The following is a 26021-nucleotide window of genomic DNA, read 5'->3' as shown; positions in this document are numbered from 1 at the left end:
TCAAGGGAAGTTAAGTAAATTTTGTGACTGTCATAGCTTAGAAATAATGGATCTTTCCTCTAGTTCTGTCTCCTAAGTTTGAATTTTCCATTCATATCATCCCAAATAAGACAACTGATTTCTTGTTTCTGATTTTTTTTTTTTTTCGGTCATACCTTCACTCAGTTTATCAGGGACACATAACCAGCTTGATCTTTGGGTCAGAAACTCTCAGAATACATCCCAAGGGATGCATCCAGTGAAATATTAGGGTTTCATGGTAAAAAAAAGGGGGGGTTCATGGTCAAACAAGTTGGAAAAACAGTGGGTGATTATATGAAATTATATGAAACAGTTCCCTTTGCTACAAGACTTCATACAGCCTTTCCTAAGCTGAAATGGATCATGAAAATTTTGGAATGGTGGTTATCCTATCAAACTGATTTGATGCCAAAACCAGTTTTTACAGAGCATTTCTCTTAACTAGTGTTTCTTCAAAAATACTTTGGAAAATACTACTCTAAGAGAAAGTAAATGTTTCCCATTATACCATACTGGCTTTGTCAAGAAAGATGGTCCAAATGACCAGAGCAATCGAGGTCCCTGCCCTCTGAATGAGCCCTGATCCTCACCTGTCATGAAGCACTTGATGTCCTGAGAGTTGCTGATGGGGTTGTTGTTTTTAAACATGTAGAGATTAAAGGGCATGATGTTGCTGCTACTAAGGTGCTTCCACAACTCGTGGTCTGGGCTAGTCCAGCGACCAGCCAGCACGTCGTAATCCCGCCGGCCCATGTGGACAAGCTTGGTGAGTGGATCATAGAGGCCGCCATGGTAGCCAATGATGATCTGGAAGTTGGGATTGGTGTCCATGTAGATCTCCCCATAGGCCGTGTACAGGATCTGCTTGATCATTAAGCCTGTTCCACTGAAGACAGCAAGAGGGGTCCCGATGTTGTCGCAAGCTATATAAAACTCATCTCCGCTGCTCAACTCCATGGCAAAGAGGTGCCCTTGCAGGTCGTAGTAGAGGGATGTGATCTCAGAGCTGGAGTGGTTGTAGAGGTGGGTGACCTTGGTAGGGTTGGTCAGGTCTGCATAGAAAAACTGCAGGTGGTGGCTCTGGCTGCTCTTGCTAGACACCCGTCGTCCCAGGCCATCGTAGCGGTACCTGACACTCCAGCCACCACCCCGGTTGTAGGCCTTGATGAGCAGGCCGGCTGAGTTGTACTCAAAGATATCGCTGCCCCGCTGCCTCAAGAAACCGTCCTCGTCCATCTTGTACTGCACGTCGCCCAGCCTGGTGATGCGGTCGCGGAGGTCGTACCGTAGTGGGGTAAGCCGCGCACTATTTCCAGGGCTCAGTAAGTGCAGGTTCCCATTGAGGTCATAGCTGTATCGCCAGAGTGGCTTGTCATTGATGGAGACAGTCTGCAGCTGGCCATCGGCGTCGTACTCATAGGAGTAGCGGGTGGTGTTGGCGTAGGGTCCCACCTTCAGCTCCTTCTTCACCACTCGCCCCATGTTATCATACTGGACGGTCATCCAGTACATGAGCGAGCGGAAGATCTCATATTGCACTTCCTTCATCCGGCCGTAGGCGTCAAAGTGCTTGGTGTGGGTCATGACTGTCGTGGTGATGATCTGGTTAATGTCATAGTAGATGACACCAAACTTCCCGAACTGCTCTGTCTTGCCCGACACGTCATCATAGCGATACAGGTCAATGGGCAGTGGGGTCTCATTGATCACAGCCTGCATGCTGGTCACCCGGAAGCTGTTGTCATAGTTGTAGTCAAAGCGGGCATTGACCATGCCTTCCTCGGTGAAGCGAAAGATCTGGCGGTCGATCAGGGGCCCGATCTGACGGTAGCGGATAGTGCAAGTGAAGCCCTCATTCTGTAGGTTGATGGTCTTTAGCATGCCAGCAGTCTCATCGTAGGTGAAGCTCACCTTGGTGGTGTCATACAGCAGCTCGGCCAGCTTGGACAGCTTGCCATACTTGTATATCACCCTGCGGCCAGTGCCCAGGTAGAAGGTGTGGAGGAGGTGCCCATCCTCAGTGAAGTCCTGGATCACTGAGGCATTGCCCTCGGGGGGCTGGTAGATGTTCCTGTAGTAACCCACTGAGCGGATGGTCTCCAGTGTCTGCCGAGCCACATTGGGCATGGTCACAGAAGAGAGGTGGTCGTTCTTGTCAAACTCAAAGATGTATTGCCTCTGGCTGTGGAGGAGCAGCACCATAGACTGGAGGGAGAGGAAAACCGAGAGGTGAGAGGAGGGTGCTGGGGAGGAAGGAGAGGTCTGTGAGCCCCAGACTTAAAGGAAAAGAATGAAAGGCCAAGGAAGCCAGTGGTTCTTCTAAGTTATGCCCAAACCAGAGCTTTCCAATCAGTGTGCCCTAGGATAATGCAATGGGGTATAGATGTGCTAAGAGAAGGCCTTCTTGCCACCCTTGGCCTGCCTACAGTGAGCAGCGTTGTCTGTTTGCCCCTTTGTGGGGTATAGAAATGATTTCAGTGTGGGATGGGGTTGAGAGAACTGGCCTAAAGTATAAATATTTGCAGCAGCCTCTCTCTTGGCTCCCTTGCTCCAGATTCCTTCTCAATCTTCCTACCCAAGCAAGAATGATTAAACACAGTCTGATAATGTCCATGTGTGTGCGTCACTTCAGTCGTGTCTGACTGTGCAATCCTATGGACTACAGCCTGCTAGGCTCCTCTGTCCATGGGATTTTCCAGGCAAGAATATTGGAGTGGGTTGCTGTGCCCTCCTCCAGGGAATCTTCCCAACCCAGGGATTGAACCCATGCCTCTTATCTCTAACTGTATTGGCAGGCAGATTCTTTACCATTACTGCCACCTGGAAAACCCCTGATAATGTCTATTGCCTGCTAAACAGCTTCTGTTGACTCCCTATGGCCTATAGGATAAGACCTGTCTGAGAAGGACATTTAAGGTTTTGCATAATTGTTTATGTAGTAACAGGTCATACACCCCCCCAGGGGTAGGGTGGGCTGTGATGGGAATGGGGAAACCTGGTTTCTAATAACGGACTCAGTGTATGGCCGTGGACAAATTCTTTCCCTCTGCGTTCAGATTTTCAGGTCATGTTGGATGACCTTCAGGGTATCTCTTAACACTGCCACAAATAATACTCTTGCAGATGTGAATGCTGCTGGTAGGGGAGACGGGTCACAGATCAAGCAGAGCCTGGGCCTGGACAGCTGACCAGGTGTAGAACACAAAGCCAGGATCTGGGTATCAGAACTGTGGCATGAAATACAGACTGTTTCATGAATAAGTCAGTAGGTAACAGGCCAAAAGACATCTGGGCATCAAAATTACCATTTCTCTTCTTTGAGACCAACTTTTGATTAGAGGCCTTTTCTGATTCCTAGTTCCTAGGATGAAATGAATGCAGAGTTCCAAAGAATAGCAAGAAAGCCTTCCTAAGTGATCAATGCAAAGAAATAGAGGAAAACAATAGAATGGGAAAGACTAGAGATCTCTTCAAGAAAATCAGAGACACCAGGGCAACACTTCATGCAAAGATGGGCACAATAAAGGTCAGAAACAGCATGAACCTAACAGAAGCAGAAGATATTAAGAAGATATGGCAAGAATACACAGAAGAACTGTACAAAAGAGATCTTAATGACCCAGATAACCATGATGGTGTGAACACTCACCTAGAGCCAGACATCCTGGAATATGAAGTCAAGCGAGCCTTAGGAAGCATCACTATAAACAAAGCTAGTGGAGGTGATGGAATAGCTCAAATAGTTGAGCTATTTCAAATCCTAAAAGATGATGCTGTGAAAGTGCTGCACTCAATATGCCAGCAAATTTGGAAAACGCAGTAGTGGCCACAGGACTGGAAAAGGTCAGTTTCATTCCAGTTCCAAAGAATGACAATGCCAAAGAATGTTCAAACTACTGCACAATTGCACTCATTTCACATGCTAGTAAAGGAATGCTCAAAATTCTCTAAGCTAGGCTTCAACACTATGTGAACCGAGAACTTCCAGATGTTCAAGCTGGATTTAGAAAAGGCAGAGAGGAACCAGAGATCAAACTGCCAACATCTGTTGGATCATAGAAAAAGCAATAAAGTTTCAGAAAAACACCTACTTCTGCTTCATTGATTATGCTAAAGCCTTTGACTATATGGATTGCCACAAACTGCAAAATTCAGAAAGAGATGGGAATACCAGACCACCTTACCTGCCTCCTGAGAAATCTGTATGCAGGTCAGGAAGCAACAGTTAGAACTGGACATGGAACAACAGACTGGTTCCAAATCAGGAAAGGAGTACTTCAAGGCTGTATCTTGTCACCCTGCTTATTTAACTTTTATGCAGAGTACATTACGTGAAATGCCAGGGTGGATGAAGCACAAGCCAGAATCAAGACTACTGGGAGAAATAGCAATAATCTCAGATATGCAAATGATACCACCCTAATGGCAGAAAGCAAAGAGGAACTAAAGAGCCTCTTGATGAAAGTGAAACAGGAGAGTTAAAAAGTTGGCTTAAAACTCAACATTCAAAAAATGAAGATCATGGCATCCGGTCCCATCACATCATGGCAAATAGATGGGGAAACAATGGAAACAGTGAGAGACTTTATTTTCTTGGGCTCCAAAATCACTGCAGATGGTGACTGCAGCCATGGAATTAAAAGATGCTTGCTCCTTGGAAGAAAAGCTATGACAAACCTAGATAGCATATTAAAAAGCAGAGAGAGACATTAATTACTTTGTCAACAAAGATCTGTATAGTCAAAGCTATAGTTTTTCCAGTAGTCATGTATGGATTTGAGAGTTGGACCATAAAGAAGGCTGAGTGCTGAAGAATTGATGCTTTTAAACTGTGGTGTTGGAGAAGACTCTTGAGAATCCCTTGGACTGCAAGGAGATCCAACCAGTCAAGTTTTAAAGTCAACCCTGAATATTCATTGGAAGGACTGATGCTGAAGCTGAAACTCCAATACTTTGGCCACCTGATGCAAAGAGCCTACTCATGAGAAAAGACCCTGATGCTGGGAAAGACTGAAGGGAGGAGGAGAAGGGGACAACAGAGGATGAGATGGTTGGATGGCATCATCGACTCAATGGACATGAGTTTGAGCAAACTCTGGGAGATGGTCAAGGACAGGGAAGGTGAAGGACGTGGCATGTTGCAGTCCACAGAGTCACAAAATGTCGGACATGACTGAGCTATTGAACAACAACAGGATGAAATGAAGCCTGATTTGAAGCAGAAAGACTTCCTAACGCCACTCTTAGCATGTGACATGCAGGATTAAGCACCTCTTGCTTAATACTGATCCCCTGGCCTCCGTCTTGTTCTCTGTGACCAGGTCACACCAGGTACCCTAGACCTGGGAGCAGACTCCAAATCCTGCTCCATAAGTCCAGATAGTGTTTGGGCCTAGCTCCCATCTATCAGGTGAGACTTTTACATTCTCCCACCCAGAAGCTTCCATATGTCATACCCTCACCATAATCCATCCAGACTCCACCCAGGAAGCCCCTGACCCTCTGATCCAGATTTTCCTGAACATTTCCTTTCGGAGACCACATGGGTCAGATTTATCCCATTGAGGTCAGCAGGCTGGGCCTGGGCTTAGGTTGAGCAGAACGAAGATCTTCTATATGGCAAGGCCAGTGATGGAGGGAGACAGACACCTGCCTTCTCTAAGTAGGTGTAGCTCCATGTCTTCCCGTCAGCGAAGATCCTGGATGTGATGCGGCCCGCCTGGTCGTATTCCATCCTCTCAGACATGATGCCCCTCTGGACACCGGCGATGTGGCCCCCCGGGGAATAGGTCACGTTGACGCCGTTCAGCCTGCTGCTGGGTGACCAGAGGCTGGGCCGCCCTGTCTGGTCATACAGGATGCGGAGGGTGAACTTGCGGTGGTCGTCATAGATCTTCTCCGTGCGTGTCACGCGGTCAAAGTCCAGGGACAGGAGGTTCCGGTTGTGAACCTGGAGAAGGGGTAGGCGGACACAGAGTCAGTCTAGACATCGAGAACTCGGTCTGAGAAGCCGCTGAGCAGAGGAGGCGGCACAGGTCTTGGGTGGCAGCAGACAAGGGTTTGGACTGTGGCTCTGTCGCTTGTCAATTCCGCCAAGTTTCCTCATCTGTAAAATGGGAACAGTCGTGCCAACTGCACAGGGCGCTTGTGAGGGTAAAGACAATGCAGAGTCTGGGTAAATAGTAGCACATATGATGCATGTAATTTCCTAGTGCGATTCTCCTGATGAGGAGACAAAGGCAGATCCTTCTTAACTCCCTCCTGGAAAGGGAGTGGCCATGTGGGCCCAGTAAGTCAGTGCCTGACCCCATATTTTATGTGCCCGGCGCTGCTCTTGTGTTTGACACCAGGGAGACCACAGTCAACAACAGGGCTCCAGACCCCGTGACTGGTGAGTGACTGGGCCTGGATTCGACTCTCACCACTGCAACATGCCAACGTATGATCTGTGGTCCTTCTTGGGGCCTTGGAGTCCCCATCCCCTCTGGGGTCTCTCCTGCCCTCTGCCACCACAATCAGGGCCTCCTGGTCATCTCAAGGCATCTTCTTCTTTCTGGAGGCCCTGGGAGGCAGTGTGTGTGTGTGTCTGGGATGCCTTCTCTGGCTGTGGGTCGCCTGGGGAACACTGTCCTAGGTTTTGGAACATTTGCTCCCGGCAGGTGGCACAGTGGTAAAGGATCTTCCTGCCAATGTGGGAGACATGAGTTCTATCCCTGGGTCAGGAAGATTCCTCTGGAGTAGGACACGGCAACCCACTCCAGTATTCTTGCCTGAAAAGTTCTACGGACAGAGGAAACTGGAGCCATTAAATGACAGCAAATGATCGTGGTAATTCTCAGAGGAAGTAGAGACGTGTGTGTCTCACCCTTCTCCCCAGACAAATTCTAAAGCCTTGAAAATCAGGATTTATACTGATGGTGCTGAGACGACTTTAGCTGTGAATGGCCTGGTTATAATAAGGTTGCTTTCCCAGAGGTAATCAAACACAATTGCAGAAGCAAAAACAGTATGGCAGACAATTTCCATGAAAAATCAGAGGTGTTGTTCTTTGCAGAGAGGGCAGAGGGAGAAGCAGCTTCTATACCACCAACGATGATGGGGGTCCTACAAAGCATCTTTGGGAAGGTCCCTTGTGACTCCCCTACAAGGTGCTACCACCTAGCCAGTTGTCCCCCTCTCCCCATGGAGGGCCCCCAGTGAAGAGAAGCTACAGCTCTGCAGCAAAATTAATAAAATTGAATTAAGCAGCTCACTGAGGAACTGCCTAACGCTTCCTGTGCTCGGCAGTGGCGGCAATGAGATTTTACATCTTTCTTTATGAAAAAAGTTCCCAGTTGTATAAAAAATGAACTGCATTACGGGGAGGTGCACCCAGCTAACATTCTCATTCCGTATGCCACCACTGTGGGTGGCCATTTATTTTGGGAGGACTTGGAGGTGGCGGCCACCCAACCGGAGCGTCATTCATCTCAGCCTAGGAGAGGGACCCATTAATGGCTGGGAAACTTTTGGTCCAGTTCGTGCGGCAGAGAGGAAATCCTAACAGCAGTAATGGCAGCTCTTTATTGAGCACCTGGGGTCTTCCAGCACTGGGCTAGGTGCTTCAGAAATATCATCTGGTTTCTGCAGAGGAATCTGAAGCTTACAGGGGCTGCTCAAGGCTACATACATGGCCCCCAGGCAGGACTCAAACCTGGGTCAAGCGTTCTACGTAGCCCGTTGCCTCCAATGTGTGTGAAGGACTCCGGGAGAATTCACACAGGGGGCTCGGTGAGTCTGCAGACAGTGTCCTATAAAGAACAAAGACAGCTAGACCTTCCTTGGGGAATCAGTGGAAGGCTGTTTCCTACATCAGATAGATAGCTGTTGAATTCTTGAGGACCACAGGAAGCCCTGTTTTCTGGGCTCCAGTTATGTGATACTGAATCAGGCACATACTTGTCTGCTACGAGAAAGGCACCATGAGACAGTGTGTGTATTTCCAGTGACTGCCTAACTATTCGAGTCTGGAAAACTCCCTCCTCTCTCTGGACCCTGGTTACCTCCTACGTGAAACAGGGCCTTAAATGAACTTTCTCTGCAAGAAATGGCTGGGTGGGGGTGGTGGTGGGTGGGATGCAGTACAAGACAGCCCTGGCCAGGTTGCATGAGGATGTTTCTGCAGCTTTGAGGAATCAGGAACATGTGGCCCAGTCCTGGGGTGCCCTGCAGCTCAGCAAGGCTGCATGGAGCACCTGTGTGCGGTCTGCGAGGCGCTGTGCTGAACGTCAGGACCCGGCCTTCCATTTCCCTCTCCCCATTGCCTGCCTTTTCTGAAGCTGGAGGGAACTGGAGCTAGGTAATCTGGCCCTGGGGCAGAGGCCACACTGCAAAGACATGTGAGTGAGGCAGTGAAAGTGCTCGTTCTGTGCATCCACATGCAGAAAAGTGCTCTGAGATGCCAGACTCCAGAAGCCAGCCCCCTGGCAGTGACAGCCATGGTGGAGTTGTTTTGCTCACTAAGGAAGGATAACTCCGCCTGGAAGGAGAATGTGGCTTAGGGTCCAAAGAGCTAAACTAAATCTTCATGCGTATTAGCAATGCGTGATAAGAATAACGACGACAACTAGAAAAGGTATTACTGACTACTTTTATGTGCCAGATTCCATCAGTTCAGTTCAGTCGCTCAGTTGTGTCCGACTCTTTGAGACCCCATGGACTGCAGCACGCCAGGCCTCCCTGTCCATCACCAACTCCCCGAGTCCACCCAAACCCATGTCCATCAAGTCAGTGATGCCATCCAGCCATCTCATCCTCTGTCATCCCCTTCTCCTCTTGCTCTCAATCTTTCCCAGCATCAGGATTCCATATGAGACACTTTATGTACTATTTCTAATCATTACAGCAACTTGTAAGTTGGTTTCATTGTCCTCATTTTATGGATAATGAAATTGAGGCTTTACGAGGTCATGGATTTGCCCAAAAGTACTCAGGAAACAGCAGAAGCTGGAAACCCGACTCAGAACTGACTAACATCAAGCCAGTGATCCTTTCTCTAGCACAAGTGAAAATACACGAGACTCTGATTACGTGCGCTTGCTTAACGTGTTCCCTTTTGCGGATGAAGAAACGGAAGCCCGGGAGCGCCTTCTCCCCTCGAGCGCCTTCTGCCCTAGAGCGCCTTCTCCCCTAGTGTAGCTTCCAGACCAGAGCCCAGTCCTCAGAGTCCTCCTCCTCCCTGGCCCCCCGGGACTCAGCCACCCCTGCTGGGAGGCCTTGCTCACCCGAAGCCGGCGCCCGAAGACGGTGACCTGGCCGCGAGCCTGCTCCTTGCGCTGCCGCCACTCCACCAGGTTGAGGCCGTTGTCGATGGGCAGCGTGACGTTCCTCTTGCCCACAGTGGGGTTGACGGTCCCGGCCAGCAGGTGGGGCTCCGTCTGCAGGGCCACCTCCATGCCGTTGGCCAGCAGCAGCCGCAGGGAGCCGTCGGCCCCGATGAAGTAGCTATTCCGGACCTGGTCTGAGGGACAGATGAGGGGAGACTCTGTTTAGGAGGGCTGAGGAGGGACGGAGCTGTACAGCAGAGGCAGAGGTGTGGTCTTCAAATGTGCTTAATGTTTCTGACCACAGAAACCAAACACTGTCATTGAAGAACACGAGAAAAATATATGGAGGTCCGTGAGCTCAGTCTCCAAAGGAAACTACTGTAAATATTTTGGTATGTTCCCAGATTCCACAATATTTCTGAATACATTTATGGTTAAAAATGGCTGCTTATAGAGTTCTTACTGATCGCTGTTATTATATTGTTGAATATGTTCATAACATTTTTCGTAATGAGTATATGCTATGCCATTATATGGAAATAACGGAACTTATTCGATTGGTCCTCATATAGATATTCTGATTAGTTCCACTTTTGCATGATTACAACCCTGCAAATAAATATCTGTTAATCATTATGCTAAAGTGAAAGAAGTCAGGCACAAAAGGCCTGATATTATATGAATCAGTCCATATTTATGCAATGTCTGCAAAAGGCCAACTTGTAGAGAGAAAGTAGTGAGGGAAAGGGAGAAAGGGGATATGACTGTTAATGACTATGGGGTTTCCTTTTGGGGGTGATAAAAAATTTTCTGAAATTAGATAGTGGTAAAACATCTATTTCTGCTTTATTGACTATGCCAAAGCCTTTGACTGTGTGGATCACAATAAACTGTGGAAAATTCTGAAAGACATGGGAATACCAGACCACCTGACCTGCCTCTTAAGAAATCTGTATGCAGGTCAGGAAGCAACAGTTAGAACTGGACATGGAACAACAGACTGGTTCCAAATAGGAAAAGGAGTACGTCAAGGCTGTATATTATCACCCTGCCTATTTAACTTATATGCAGAGTACATCATGAGAAATGCTGGACTGGAAGAAACACAAGCTGGAATCAAGATTGCCGGGAGAAATATCAATAACCTCAGATATGCAGATGACACCACTCTTATGGCAGACAGTGAAGAGGAACTCAAAAGCCTATTGATGAAAGTGAAAGTGGAGAGTGAAAAAGTTGGCTTAAAGCTCAACATTCAGAAAATGAAGATCATGGCATCCGGTCCCATCACTTCATGGGAAATAGATGGGGAAACAGTGGAAACAGTGTCAGACTTTATTTTGGGGGGCTCCAAAATCACTGCAGATGGTGACTGCAGCCATGAAATTAAAAGACGCTTACTCCTTGGAAGGAAAGTTATGACCAACCTAGATAGCATATCTAAAAGCAGAGACATTACTTTGCCAACAAAGGTCCGTCTAGTCAAGGCTATGGTTTTTCCTGTGGTCATGTATGGATGTGAGAGTTGGACTGTGGAGAAGGCTGAGCGCCGAAGAATTGATGCTTTTGAACTGTGGTGTTGGAGAAGACTCTTGAGAGTCCCTTGGACTGCAAGGAGATCCAACCAGTCCATTCTGAAGGAGATCAGCCCTGGGATTTCTTTGGAGGGAATGATGCTGAAGCTGAAACTCCAGTACTTTGGCCACCTCATGTGAAGAGTTGATTCATTGGAAAAGACTCTGATGCTGGGAGGGATTGGGGGCAGGAGGAGAAGGGGATGACAGAGGATGAGATGGCTGGATGGCATCACTGACTTGATGGACGTGAGTCTGAGTTAACTCCGGGAGTTGGTGATGGACAGGGAGGCCTGGCGTGCTGCAATTCATGGAGTCGCAAAGAGTTGGACACGACTGAGCAACTGAACTGAACTGAACTGAATGGTTGCACAACTTTGTACATATACTGAAAACCACTGAATTATACTCTTTAATAGTATGTTACAATAATATGTAATAGAATTATATATTTATTAAAAATATACTTTTTGGATAAATCAGTGTCTTCACTTTGGGTTATTTAATCAAAGTTGACTCCTAAAAGTAGGAGTCCTAGGGCAAAGGGTTGAACATTTTTAAGGCCTTCCCACTATGGTAACAACACTCTTTACAATAAGGTGAAAAATAGCTCCAATATGTAAATCAGTGACAGAATGCCAAATACACACGTTTTAAATCACTGTCATGTATATACATATATGACACATATATGTATACATATGACAATGAATTAAAAGTAGACTTAATTTTGAAATTTTAACCTGATTTTTAATTAGGATCTTTAGCTAATAGAACCTTCTGGATAAAATGTAAATTTCAGTTGTAAAATGCACACTGTGTTCTTTTCTAAAAATGGAAAAACCTGAGTTTTTACTGCAGTCACCTTCCTCTTGCCCATGGTCAGCTGCTGCTTCTGTCTGCACTGCCCCTCTGTTTAATAAATGCGAGCCCAAGCCCTTCCTTCAAGGCTCTGTGTAAACGTCATCTCTTCCCAGAAACTTCCCTTGTTCCTCCTTAGCCTCTTTCCAGGTCTCAACAGTGGTCCTGCAGCTAGTGGTGCAGAGGTTCACCACTCCGTGAGTGAATGAACCCTCAAACACTTCAGTGCAGTCGCTCAGTCGTGTCCGACTCTTTGCGACCCCATGGACTGCAGCACGCCAGGCCTTCCTGTCCATCACCAACACCACAGTTCAAAAGCATCAATTCTTCGGTGCTCAGCTTTCTTTATAGTCCAACTCTCACATCCATACGTGACCACTGGAAAAACCATAGCCCTGACTAGACGGAGTTTGCTGGCAAAGTAACGTCTCTGCTTTGGAATCTGCTGTCTAGGTTGGTCATGACCCAGCGGACAGTGAAACGCACTAGCACAGAGACTGAGGGCACAGACTTTGGGCCAGACCTCCTGGACTCAAGCCCTACCTCTGCCGCTCTCCTCCTGCAAGACCTTGGGCAAATTCCTTAGGCTTTCAGGCCTCTGTTTCTTTATCTGTACATTAGGGATAACAGCTGTACTGTTAGCTCTCGGGATTAAGTGGGAGGATGACCATGAAGATCTGAGAAGCGCTCAGCCTCTCGCGTGAGTCACGTAAATGTCAGTGACCACCAGCTGCGTGTGCCGGGCGCTGTGCTGGTCACTGTCACGTCTGTCTTTCGTCATCTTTCCTCCATCTCCTCTGCCCCATTTCACATACTTGTCAGAGTGAACTGTAGTACCAGTATGGTCCTTCCATAGCCCCCCCTTTGCCTGCGGATTCATGCTTAAGAGAATGTATCCTAGAGCCTATTTGTCTGGGTCCAAATACCTACTAGTTGTGTGACTTTGGATAAGCCACTTAACCTCTCAATGCCTCATTATCTTCATTTGGAAAAATGGAGATATTAATCATACCTCAGAGGGTTGTTGCGAGGATTTAAAAAGGATGATGAATATAAAATACTAAAAATATACTTCACACAGAATAAGTGCTCAAAACGTTAGCTCTCGTTGTTATTATTGCATGTGCTCAGTAAACATTTGCTGGATCAGACCAGATATACCCTGGGCTGTGTCAAGCAATGAGGATACAGTGGTTTCTACAGGGAACCCTCACTGAATCTTTCCTGTGAGAATGGCATCAGATTGGTCTCTCTCCCTCCCTCTCCCTCCCTACACCATCTTTCTCCCCTTCTCTCTCCCACACACGCAGAATTCTAAAATCTGCCTCAAACTTGCCATGCATTATTCACTGACAATCTGTATTTTACTCCCTTTGAACAGTGAAAGCCTGTGTCAATTTATCTTTTAAAGCTGTTCCTTGCTGAATCCACATATGTCCATTAATGGTGCCTGCGGATGGAACAGCATCTGCAGAGGCCCCATCTCAAACGATTCCCGTTTAATGTGAGCTGTGACTTCCCAAGGCTGCCGCTCATTAGAAGCTGCTTCTTATTTCTTCCCATAGTTCAGACATAAGATGAAACCGAACGAGCTTTTTTGACAAAGACTCTACTGAAGCAGCTGCAAAACCAAGCATCTGAACCTGGTATGAAATGAGGAAAGAGAGCTTGGCAGAGGTACCAAAGAGGATAAAGAGGTATCAGCTTTCCTGGTTTCCGAGATGGACTTTTCACATTTTAAGGTTTCTGAAATTGGAATGTGTCTTAAGTCCTCGTATGGATTTTGAGCAGTGCGTCTCCCGACTCCCTCCACCTGGAAAGTTGTTATTAAATTGATGGTACATTTTAAAACTGAGGAGATGTGTCACCTTTGAATTTTTAGAAGTTGTCTAAATATTAGAAGGCTTGCGTTAACTTTTGAGAAAAACGCTGCAAGCCGGCTTAAACGTATGGAGCAAAAGAGGCAATTCTTAATCATGGGGAAGAAAACAGGTTTGAAGGATAAGATGTTTGTATGTCATCAGCTGCCCTCTCTTCCTTGGTCGGCCAGAACCCTGGCTGGCTAGGAACTGCTACCTTTTCTCGGAAATAACCCAGTTGGCGCATAAATACCTAGGGTCTGTCCCAACCCATTGCTAAAGGTGCTTGGTGGAGAAGGAATTCCAGGGCTTGATTTCTCTTTCTTTGATTGAAAACTGATATTGTTCCTTGAGTTTTGTTAAAGGCATAGGACTACAGTTGGCGTAAAATGGTTGTGGAAATACATGGTCCTTCTCTTATGGTAAATCAAAGTGCCTGTTAATTAATTAATCCAACAAGCACTTCCCAAGCAGTACTATGTGCTGGCCCATGCCAGTCCCTCTGCTTGTTGTCTGAAGAAACTGTCTGAGCAACCCTAGGAAGCAGGACTTGTAATTCAGCCCCACTTTCCAGACCCAGAAACTGAGGATCAGAGAAGAGTGACTCCACCCAGTCCACTCTGGAGCTGGCACAGCAGGTGCAGAGGCCGGCGTGTCTGCCCTGGAACTGCAGGGCACCATCCACCACGGCTCTCGTTTGCCTTCTTTCCCCAGAGTAGAAACTTGAGTGCCACGGTGATGGGGTGGCAGTCAGGACTAGAATTCGGGGCTTTGACTCTCAGACCAAGACCCTTATTACGGCTTTGTGTCAAAGCTTTGGGGAGTACGCCAGGGAAAAACATCAAATAAGTCTTTCCCTAGTGACCCCTTCTTTTCTTTCATGCTTACCAAGCCCAACAAAGCGACAAGCTCCACTTTGGGTCACCATGCCCCGTGAGAACAATTGTGGCAAACAATTCACAGCAAGGTTACTTCTTTGTGATTTATCTGAAGCTACAAGATCAACTCATATCAGGGTTTATTTGATGGACACAGAGCAGGGTCTCTTCTCCATAGAGTCCTAGATGAGGAACAAGGCACTCTCACCCGAGATTCAGGGAGGCCTTCTCCAAGGCCCAAATCCCTTTCATAATTAGGTGTAATTATTCTTGTCCTTTGTCCTCGCCAGGCACCAGAGTGAGAGTCGGTCTTTAATCTGGGAGCCACTTGTATGGCCGAATAGCGAGGTCACCTGGATTAGCAGCTAATGGATTGTCTACCCTTTGTTCTGCTGATAATGGGATGAGACAATGACTATTACTCTGAAGCTTGGGGGAGAGACTCTACAGGGCTCAGGCTGGTGTGTTTTGCAAATGAGGTGGTGATACAGTGAGAAAGCAGTTGTCACGCTTTTCTGTTCTGGGCAGCTGCAGCAGTAGCAGCTTGTTTCTCATGTCATCCTTCTTCAAAGGGGGCCTCCCCACCCCACTGTCTCCAAGCCCCCAGGCCCCCGGCTGGCTTACCTTGCAGCAGCGTATAGAAGGCACCGGAGGCAGACAGGTTGGTGGTTATGGTGACGTCGTCCTTGCTGGAGGTCTCCACCTGGACGTGCACTGAGCTGTCTGTATCACTTCGGAAACTGCTCACCTGGCCGGTTGGGAAGGTCACATTTGTCAGGCGGCCAAAGCTGTCGTACCTGAAAACCGAGGAGTGGCTCTGAGTAACAGAGATATAATGGTGCCACTGCTGCAGCCTGGCATGTTCTACCTGATGGCATGGTTTTGCATGGTCCGCTTTTCTTTCTGCTCGGATACATTTCCACGTCTCCAGCATCTCCTTGGACACAACTCCACCTTCTGATATTCAACTGCAGACAGACAACGTCTCTCTCTTGAGTCTTCCTTCCTAATTCTGTAGAGTGGAGATACCCTCCTCACCCTCCAGGATTCCTGTGAGCAATGTGTGGAAGTGCCCTGTTGCTATGAACTAATACTCACTCACTAAGAGTCAGATGATGGTGCCCTGCCAATGCAGGAGACCTAAGAGACGTGGGTTCAATCCCTGTTATCAGCAAGATCCCCTGGAGGAGGAAGTGGCAACCCATTCCAGTATTCTTGCCTGGAGAATCCCATGGATAGAGGAGCCTGGTGGGCTACATACAGTTCACAGGGGGCCACAAAGAGCTGGACATGACTTAGAACGTGCATGTGTGCACACCCACACCACACCCACACACATTCACACCCGAGATGGATGATCAGAGGGAAGGAGTCAAAGTGGATGCTTGAATACCTTCTCAAACCTCCGCCCCCGCCCCTCTGCCAAGAACTGGTTAAACAGGTTTCTCCTGACCAGCACTGGAGATGGGGCTTCCTAGGAAGCCACAGAGCCTGGGAAAAGGGGACTTTGAGTTCAGACCAGGATTCTGCTGCCACAGAAGGGGGCTAGACAGATGGGTTCCCGTAGCCCCTTCACAACTGGATTTCACATCTGGCACCGAGCAGCGCTCAACACCCACAGCTTTGCTCTGGTGTGGTCTTTGTAAAGCATCACATGTGAATCTTAATTCTCTTTCCCATTCTCCTGAGGATAAAAGAAATAACCTAAAATTTTTCAACACCCACAATATGGCATTCAGATACGGTGCTAGTGCTTTTCATACATTCTTTCCCTTAACCCTCACAACTAGTCTAAAAGACATATATTAGCTCTTTTTTGGAGGACACTCAGAAAGTGAAGTCACTCGCTCCAGGTCACACAGCTAAGTGTGATAGAGCGAAATTCAAACTTAGATCTCTCTGCTTCCAAGCTGACCCTTGCTTCTCTGTCTTCAGAGTGTTTCCAGACCATCTGTTTGCAAGTGTCCACGGCGTGTGCTATCCTACCTGCTACACAGTGGCTGGCAGATGGCAGGGAGCTGGCTACTAACAGGTTTGAAGAGCCTTTCTGGACTTGCGTGTGAATGGGGATGGGTGTCTCAGGTGGTGCTAGCAGTAAAGAATCTGCCTGCCAATGCAGGAAGCACAGGTTAGATCCCTGGGTGGGGAAGGTCCCCTGGAGGAGGGCATGACAACCCACTCCAGTGTTCTTGCCTGGAGAATTCCATGGACAGAGGAACCTGGCAGGCTACAGTCCGCTCTTTCTGTCCTCATGGCTGGCTGGTACTGATCACGGAATGATAACAGTCCCGGGCACAGTCTGCCACAGAGGAGGTGTTGGTGAAGGTCTTTTGAGTGAATCATCCCAGTCCTCGACTCAAGACTGACTTTAGGGGGAGGGCCAAGGGGCTTTGGGAGAGCTGAATCTTTGGTGCTGAGGTCTGAGGAAGGCAAATGGATGCCCTTTCCATGACGGTAAGAAAAGCAGGGGTTGCAACCGTATACCTCAGGCCTGGGGGTGGTGAGGCAAGGCTGTACGGATGTATCAGTCCTTTGGGTTCTAGGAGAGGCAGTTCCCTGGTGGCTCAGCTGTTAAAGAATCTGCCTACAGTACAGGAGATCTTGGTTCAATCTCTGGGTTGGGATAATCCCTGGGAGTAGGGAAAGGCTACCCACTCCAGTATTCCGGCCTAGAGAATTCCACAGACTGTACAATCCATGGGGTTGCAAAGAGTCGGACATGACTAAGCAACTTTCACTTTCAGAGGCAGTTAAAGGGTTTGGAAAACTGTTTCCTGTCATGATTCTCTCATTTTTCTCTCTGTACCGAGTCAGGTTCTTGTAAGGGGAGGTCAGTCTGGCTCAGTGGGAAGCAGCGGTGAGCCCTGACCGGGAATGGAGGGTGAGAGGTGCAGAGTGCCCCTCAGAGTGGGTGAGGGCACGACTCTGAAAGACCACTGAGGGCGGTCTCGGGTTAAAGATCTGGGCTGTCTGTCTTAAGGCCTCTCTCTCCTGGAGGAGCTCACAGCTCTGCTCCTGTTAACTCTGGGCGAGGCTGGTGTGCTTTTTAGCCCTTTATGGCTGCTGGAAATTTGAACAGGAAGGAATTTCACAAAAATGTTTACAGCAGCTATCTCTGGGAGTAGAATTACAGGGGATTTTAGTTGCTTCTTTATATGCATTTTATAGTCTCAAGATTTTGAATAATTAACATGGATGATTTTCATCATTAGAAAAGTGCTGTGATGGGACTTCCCTGGTGGTGGTAAAGAATCTGCCTTGCAGTGCAGTGGATGTGGGTTCCATCCCTGGTTGGGGAGCTAAGACCCCATGTACCCAGGGGCGACTAAGCCCACGCGCCACAGCTACTGGGCCCGCCAGCTCTGCAACTAAGACCCCAGCCAAATACATATATTAAAAAACGAAGAAAAGAAAAGTGCTGTGACAAGGCAAGTATGCCTCATGAGCATGGTCACCTTGGGGAAGAGGACTTTTTTAATTGCTGGTAATTTTAGAAGTGTCTCATTTAGAGGACATCTGCCAATAACAACCTGTAGGCCAAATATCACTAGAGCATCCCAAATTTTTGAGCCCCAAATCAAGACTCCCCGCTCTCTAACTCCCCATCCCCCACCCCAACAAAAACCCCATTCTGTCCCTTTAACTGCAGTCTATGAATAAGCTGAGTGCTGTCAGATCCCCAGTCATCTTGGAAGGTAACAGGAAGATCCGTTTCAGTCTGACAGTTTCACGGGATGGGCATGCTATTCTAGTCTGGTTCTTTGATCACCTATGATCCATGTACACACTCTTTATTAATCTAATTTCCTGGCCTAACTGGATAAAAAAGATTTTATTACACCATGCAAAATACTTAAAAAGGAGTTCTGGAGTCTTACAATTTTGACTTGACAGATTATTCACTGGACTTCCCTGGTGGCTCAGATGGTAAAGAATCTGCCTACAATGCAGGAGACCTGGGTTTGATCCCTCAGTATGGAAGATCTCCGGGAGAAAGGTATGGCTACTCACTCCAGTATTCTTGCCTGGAGAATTTCATGTCACCTTGATGCTACTTCTGTCAAGGCCCTGCTCAAACGCCACCACTTCAGGTCTCCCCATCCATTCTTCTCCCAGTAATCCTCTGGAATGTGCCCTCTGCATCACAACAGCTGATGGACAACCTGTCTCCCGCTTTGGCCTTGGAGCGCCTGAGTTAGGACAGGATCGTGAGGTCAGACAGTCAGGCTGGGAATCTGGATTCCAGCATCTGCCAGCCACTGGACCCTGGAGGACTGGCCTTCAGTTCATCTCAGCTTCCCTAGCATGGGGACTGGGAGAGAGAAGATGATCAGGGGATGGTGGCTGAACAGATAAATGAATGCAGGACTGCACGTGCAAGGCCTCTTCCCTGCTTCTTCAGAGAAGAGAGACCATGATGCACTCACATGCCACTCCCTGCAGACCTACAGAGACCTGACACACAGTAGGTCCCTGATAAACATCTGCTGAATGCACAAATACGGAAACAACCACTTTCACTAAACGATACTTGAGCAATCTCTGTTGGCATCTCCCCAGAGTTTTAGCTTCCAAGCTAGAAAGAGGCTTTGCATAAAGGCAGACAATTGTAATTATTATCGAAGGTGGCCTGTAATACATAATTAAATTGAGCCTAAAGACGATACGATGAAAAGGCCGGATGCCGTCAAGATCTGGCTTTCTAGGAGATGGCCAAAAAGCAGTAATTTCCACTCTTCATATTTTCCATTAGAAGGACTGAATGTCTTAATTAAATGAACATCAAACAGCACAGCCCATTTATAGAATTTTCTTGTCTCTTATTCACTCATTTCACCGCTTTCTGGAGCTTGAGAAAGGCCACTGGCTCTCTCTGCCACCTGATCAATTCCTGTGATTATCCCATCCGAACGCCGCTGCTTCTGCCTCTGCGGGGAGGAGCTCGGGCTACCCATTCTCTGGACCTTGACCTTTGCCCTGTGGCCACCTCGGTGTCCCTTTCTCTTCCTGCTACCCAGTTGCTAAGGGAAAGGATGCGGGTGCTTCCCAGCAGGATGCTGGAGACAGGTCTCTATCTGCAGTACCTGGATTCCGACCGCATGAGGGACGACTTCTGGCCAATGGCTTAGATACATCTGTCGCAGCTTTACTTAAATTACTGGCCAATTTTCTTCCTCTCTATCACAGGAGGACAGAAGGAACAGGTCCTTGTGGGAAGGTCCTTGGAGCCAGGTGGTTTAGGCTTTGAATCTAGGCTCTACACTTGCCAGCAATGCAACCCTAGAGGCAGGCATTCAGTTCTGTTCCCTTGTTAACCATCCAACCCCCACCACGAATGCTATTATTTCAGGCAGGTTATACAGCATAACCTTCGTGTGCCTCTGAATTCTCCTCTGTAAGACGTGGGTAATAATACCTGTCTCAGGGAGATACTGTGAAGATCAAACAAGATAACATATTTCAATGCCAGTTCCTTCCAGCGACTGCGGGACCCCATGAGATCACCCTCACTAGACTGTCAACTCCCTGAGGGAAGTGCCTTTGTTCAGTCACTGGTGTATCCCTAGCACTTAGGGGAGTGCCTGGCATAGAGTTCAGTTCAGTCGTTCAGTTGTGTCTGACTCTTTGTGACTCCATGGACTGCAGCACACCAGGCTTCCCTGTCCATCACCAACTCTTGGAGCTTGATCAACCTTATGTCCATCAAGTCAATGATACCATCCAACCATCTCATCCTCTGTTGTCCCCTTCTCCTCCTGCCTTCAATCTTTCCCAGCATCAGGGTCTTTTTCAATGAGCCAGTTCTTTGCATCAGGTGGCCAAAGTATTGGAGTTTCAGCTTCAGCATCAGTCCTTCCAATGAACACTCAGGACAGATTTCCTTTAGGATGGACCGGTTGGATCTCAGTTCAAGAGACTCTCAAGAGTCTCTGCCAACACCACAGTTCAAAAGCATCAATTCTTCAGTGCTCAGCTTTCTTTATAGTCCAACTCTCACATCCATACATGACCACTGGAAAAACCATAGCTTTGACTAGACGGACCTTTGTTGGCAAAGTAATGTCTTTGCTTTTCAATATGCTGTCTAGGTTGGTCATAGCTTTTATTCCAAGGAGCAAGCATCTTTTAATTTCATGGCTGCAGTCAGCATCTGCAGTGATTTTGGAGCCCAAAAAGGTAAAGTCTGACACTGTCTCCACTGTTTCCCCATCTATTTCCCATGAAGTGATGGGACCAGATGCCATGATCTTCGTTTTCTGAATGTTGAGTTTTAAGAGGCTCTTTAGTTCTTCTTCACTTTCTGCCATAAGGGTGGTGTCATCTGCATATCTGGGGTTATTGATATTTCCAGCAATCTTGATTCCAGCTTGTGCTTCATCCAGCCCAACATTTCGCATAATGTACTCTGCATATAAGTTAAATAAGGAGGGTGACAATATACTCCTTTATGTACTCCTTTCCTGATTTGGGAGCCAGTCTATTGTTCCATGTCCAGTTCAAACTGTTGCTTCTTGACCTGCATACAGATTTCTCAGGAGGCATGTCAGGTGGTCTGGTATTACCATCTCTTGAAGAATTTTCCATAGACTAGATGCTCAATAATGTGAATGAGTGAGTGTAGGTGGAATGATCTGCTCATTCTTTTTTTTCCTGCTTTTCCCAACTTTACCTTGAAGCCTATTCGTTCATACTTTCTGCCTTCCATTCCATTTGCTTCTGAACACGTGAGTTCAAACTAGGCTTGGGGTGCTCGTGCTGACTGTTTTCTTTGCTGGGAATGCTCTTCCTTCTAACCTTGATAGGGCCAGTTCCTTTTATTACTCATGTTTTAGTTCAAATATTATTATTTCAGCAAGGCCTTCTCCGGTCACCCGTTCTGATGGGTCCTGCCATCTTGATCACATCAATCAGCAATCCGCAACCTTTTCAGCACGAGGGATCAGTTTCGTGGAAGACAGCTTTTCCACAGACTGGGGGCAGGGGATGGTTTCAGGATGGTTCAAGCATGTTACACAGATTGTGCACTTTATTTCTACTATTAATACATCAGCTCCGCCTCGGATCACTGGGCAATAGATCCTGGAGGTTGGGGACCCCTGCATTATCTTATTTTACTGTTTTCACTTTGCATCTTGTTTACCTGCTTACCTGTTTTTTGTCTCTTTTCCCACTAGAATATAAGTTCCATGAAGGCAGGGACCTTGTTTGTATTCTTAGTGCCTGTTGCAGGACCCAGCATGTAAAAGGCACTCAGTACATATTTCTTAGATGAGTGAATGAATAGTAGATATTTTTATTTTTTCAAGACCTAGGGTGAGAATAATTAAGCACTCCACCCCTGTTACCCCTCACCTTCTGTATGAGGAAGGGAAAGTTCACTAATACTCATATAGTACATTTTAGGTATGGAGCACTGTGCTCACAGCCATCTTTGGAGGTGAACATGATTATCATCATTTCACAACCAATGAAACTGAGGCTCAGAAAGATAAATAACTTGCTTAAGATCACATGGTTAATAGAGGCATATAGACTGTGTCAGGTCTGATCTTAAAGCCTGTGTTCTGTCATCAAGCTTCCTGGAAAGATGGTGCCGTTACAAATCAAAACCTTTGTGTTCAACTCTGGTAAAGAAAAGACTGCACTTGGAACTCTGAAGTGGGTAGAGAAGAGGGACAGCTTTCTCTTCGAGACGCTTTTCTTTGCTTCCATTACAGCTGATTTTACAGTGATGCTCAGCCCCCACCTGGGGGGTGTGATGGAGACAGCTAGGTGATCGGTTTCTCACTATTTCCCCCCACCGGCTTTTCTTCACTTGTTTTTCCAAAGCATCTTTGGATTACAGAGAATGAACACACACAGAAGATTCATAGAGTGGTTGCAAACTTGGCTCAGAAGAGGACCACTAGAAGCTATCTTCACACATACTGCAAGCGTTTCTTCTTCGCACTCGATACTTCACACCTTGATCCACTTCACTACACGCGCTTGGTGAGGAAAATGCCACACTGCCTTTCTGAGAGTAAACTTTTTGCTGATTGGGCACTTTTTAGTTGGAAAATAAAGATTTGATTTTTTAGGGCTTTCATCTATGATTGTTCCAAACACCACCATCATCAACAAGAGGAAATGGCCACTGTATTCTCTGTGAATAATTACAGTTCACAGCCCATGCACACCAACAGATCCCTTGACCTTAGGTCTCTGTAACAGAGCGGCATCTCTAAACAGTAGCTACTCCAAAACTGCAGCAGAGGCAGGCTCCTTGTTGGCTCTGCAATAAAAATTTGTCTTTGCTGCCCATTTCCCATAGAATTAACTCCCAACAATGAATTGTAGCCTTCAGCATTTCTAAGAGCTGGCCCACCCTACCTCTGTAGGTCTGAGCTCTCATTGATGTTATATTCGAGGCCATGCATCTGCTAGAAAGTTCTTAGGTAGATCTGGGATTGAACGCTGTCTGCTCTGCCATTCCCTCCTCAGATTCATTTTCTACCCTTCCCTGTGCCCTGACAGGCTGACCTCTGCAGACTGCATCCCTGGGGCCTCCCTTGCGGGCTTGCTTCTGGTTGGGTATAGCCAATGGTAGGCAGTGGTGAGAGACTGCAGGTCAAGAGGAGAAGTTTTCCCTACTCTCTCTCTCTCTTGGTCCTGTATTTCTAATAATGGGTGCATCCACCCCGAATTACAGCTCCTACCAGACGCCTTCTACATGGCTGCAACTCCCACTGGGCTTTAGTAACAATATCTTGTTACTTCCCTGCCTTGCCCTTCAGCCCGAGGGTTGGTAATGGTTGTTCAGTATGTTTAGTGCCTGGGTGCCTCACCGTCCTTCCTTGGTTACCTTATTCTTGCCTGTACCTCTACACCATTTTTTCATTGGAAAGATGTTTTCTTTGCAGGATATAGAAATCTGAGTTGACAGATTTCTTCTTTCTTTTAGCATTTCTGTTTTCTGCTGCTACTGCTAAGTCGCTTCAGTCCTGTCCGACTCTGTGCGACCCCATAGACGGAAGCCCACCAAGCTCTGCCGTCCCTGGGATTCTCCAGGCAAGACCACTGGAGTGGGTTGCCATTTCCCTCTGTTTTCTAGTTTATATGTATTTCTCTTTCCAAATTTCTTCTTCTGATGAGAAGTCTGCTATGATTCTTATCTTTGCTCCTTTGTAAAAAAAAAAAAAAAAAAAAAGCCCTGTATGGCACTGCTTTCGGGATTCTCTTTTTCTTTTGTATTCAGCAGTTTGAATATGATATGCATAGGTATCTGTGGGTGTGTATGTACTCATTTTGCTTGGTGTTTTCTGAGATTCTGGGTCTCCGGTTTTGGTGTCTAATTACATATGGATAGTTCTCAACCACTATTTCCTCAAATGTTTCTCCTGCCTTGCTCTTTCTGTCTTCTTCTGGAATTTCAATTAAATGTATACTAGAGCGGTTGATGTCCCCCAGTTCTTAGATGCCCTATTCTATATTCTTTCTTCTTTTCCTCTTTGTGTTTCAGGTTGGATAATTTCTATTGATCTATCTACTTTCCTCAGCTATCTCAACTTTACTGACATAAAAGACAATTTTCACCTCTATGTTCTTCATTTCTTGCATTTCCAATTGATTCTCTCTTACAGTTTCCATTTCTCTGCTGAAATAGCCATCTGATCTTGCATGCTGTCCACCTTTTCCACCTCAGTATTTTATTTTAGCTGCCTGGCATGCAGGGTATTAGATCCCTGACCAGGGGTTGAACCTGGGCCCTTCATAGTGAGCATGAAGAATCCTAGCCACTGGACAACCAGGGAATTCTCTACATAATCTTCCTTAAATTCCTGAGATACAGTTTCAACATCTGTGTCACATCTGAGTGTTCTTCTGATGATATCTTTGTCTCCTGGGAGAGTGCTGCTTTTTCTTGCCTTTTTGTAGATTCAGTTGAAAGTGTGACATCTTGTGTAGCACAGTAGAGACTGAGGTAGTAGATTTTGGGTATGAGTTTTCTCCTGCTTGTACTTTAGTGAGAGAGTTTAAGTTAATTTAGTTAGGATTTGGGCTGGCTTTGAAATGTGTTACTTCTACGGCTAACCCTAATGCATCACAGGCTTTACATTCCTTCAGCAATATCTTGTATTTAGTGTGTGAAACTAGTTTGCCAGAGGGTTTTTTTCCCCAATGTGCCTACTGTATTCTCAGTTTTAGGTCCCATCTTTGTGCCCAGCCTTAGAAAGTGTCTCTTTTTAGGCTCCTGTATTCTTCTTATTGGAGAAGGCAATGGCACCCCACTCCAGTATTCTTGCCTGGAAAATCCCATGGGCGGAGGAGCCTGGTAGCTGCAGTCCATGGGGTCGCTAAGAGTTGGACACGACTAAGCGACTTCACTTTCACTTTGTACTTCTATGCATTGGAGAAGGAAATGGCAACCCACTCCAGTGTTCTTGCCTGGAGAATCCCAGGGACGGGGGAGCCTGGTGGGCTGCTGTCTATGGGGTCGCATAGAGTCGGACATGACTGAAACGACTTAGCAACAAATTCTTCTTATCTCCTTCCCAGTAGTATTTCACTTTTCATTGTTATGTTTAGCTTTTTAGCTAGCAGTGGTGGGTGGTAAGCTTGAGAGAACTCTCTTTTGTTCTCATTGAGCCTCAAACTTATATCAATATTTGCATGTATCCCTGAATCTCAGGAGTGTGGCCTCTTCAGTGCTCCTGCCCTCTTTGGGCTGTTCTTCTGGGCCCATTAAGTATTCCTGCTTCTCTTCCAGCAGTAGTTAGAATTTTTCTTCCCTTAGGGCCTAAGTACTAGCGTTCACTGTCCTCTCCACAGATTAAGGCTTTTGTTCCATATGGGAGATCAGGTGAGAAGGATCTGAGTGAAGCAGGTAGAAAGTTGCACCCCCTCCCTTAGCAGCTGCTGTACCCCTCCTCCAGGTCTACCACAGGGATTATTTTCCTACTTTTTCTCTGTACTACCTGCTGGGGTTTGTGGAGAAAAGTTTTGGAGAATGTGGACTCTCCCAATTTCTGCAGCCTCCAAGGGCTACATACTCTCCTGCCAGGACACATTCAGTCTTCATAATTTCCCCAAGCTAAACGCTTTTTTTCCCCAGGGACTAGTTGCAACCCGGAGAAGGCAATGGCAAGCTACTCTAGTACTCTTGCCTAGAAAATCCTATGGATGGAGGAGCCTGGTGGGCTACAGTCCATGGGGTCGCTATGAGTCGGTCACGACTGAGCAACTTCACTTTCACTTTTCACTTTCATGCAATGGAGAAGGAAATGGCAACCCACTCCAGTGTTCTTGCCTGGAGAATCCCAGGGACGGCAGAGCCTAGTGGGCTGCTGTCTATGGGGTCACACAGAGTCGGACAAGACTGAAGAGACTTAGCAGCAGCAACAGCAGTTGCAACCACCCCAGGGAAGCTGGCACCCACATCTTGTCTCTGATGTGACACTCTGTAAAAGGCCTGTCCACTTGGCTGCCCTGTGACCTCCGAGAAGGAGTTCAAGGAAAACTCATGCATTTGCCATTTGTCTG

The 26021-nt window shown here is 47.0% G+C and overlaps 1 protein-coding gene across 8 annotated transcripts in view; it reads right to left on the bottom strand.

Moving 5' to 3' along the window:
* The window catches only part of TENM4 (teneurin transmembrane protein 4), an 851321-nt gene that overhangs the window by 14733 nt on the left and 810567 nt on the right, over nt 1-26021 (bottom strand). For all 8 annotated transcript variants that reach the window (XM_015461146.3, XM_024987529.2, XM_015461143.3 and 5 more), the window contains 4 exons: nt 15123-15295; nt 9285-9520; nt 5675-5971; nt 612-2226 (listed from right to left, as the gene is read on the bottom strand). In XM_015461146.3, coding sequence (XP_015316632.2) covers nt 612-2226; nt 5675-5971; nt 9285-9520; nt 15123-15295 — 2321 coding nt within the window. The remainder of the gene's footprint in view (nt 1-611; nt 2227-5674; nt 5972-9284; nt 9521-15122; nt 15296-26021) is intronic.

The sequence above is a fragment of the Bos taurus genome, chromosome 29, assembly GCF_002263795.3.
Source record: "Bos taurus isolate L1 Dominette 01449 registration number 42190680 breed Hereford chromosome 29, ARS-UCD2.0, whole genome shotgun sequence".
NCBI lineage: Eukaryota > Metazoa > Chordata > Mammalia > Artiodactyla > Bovidae > Bos > Bos taurus.
This window is presented reverse-complemented; position numbering and strand designations above follow the sequence as displayed.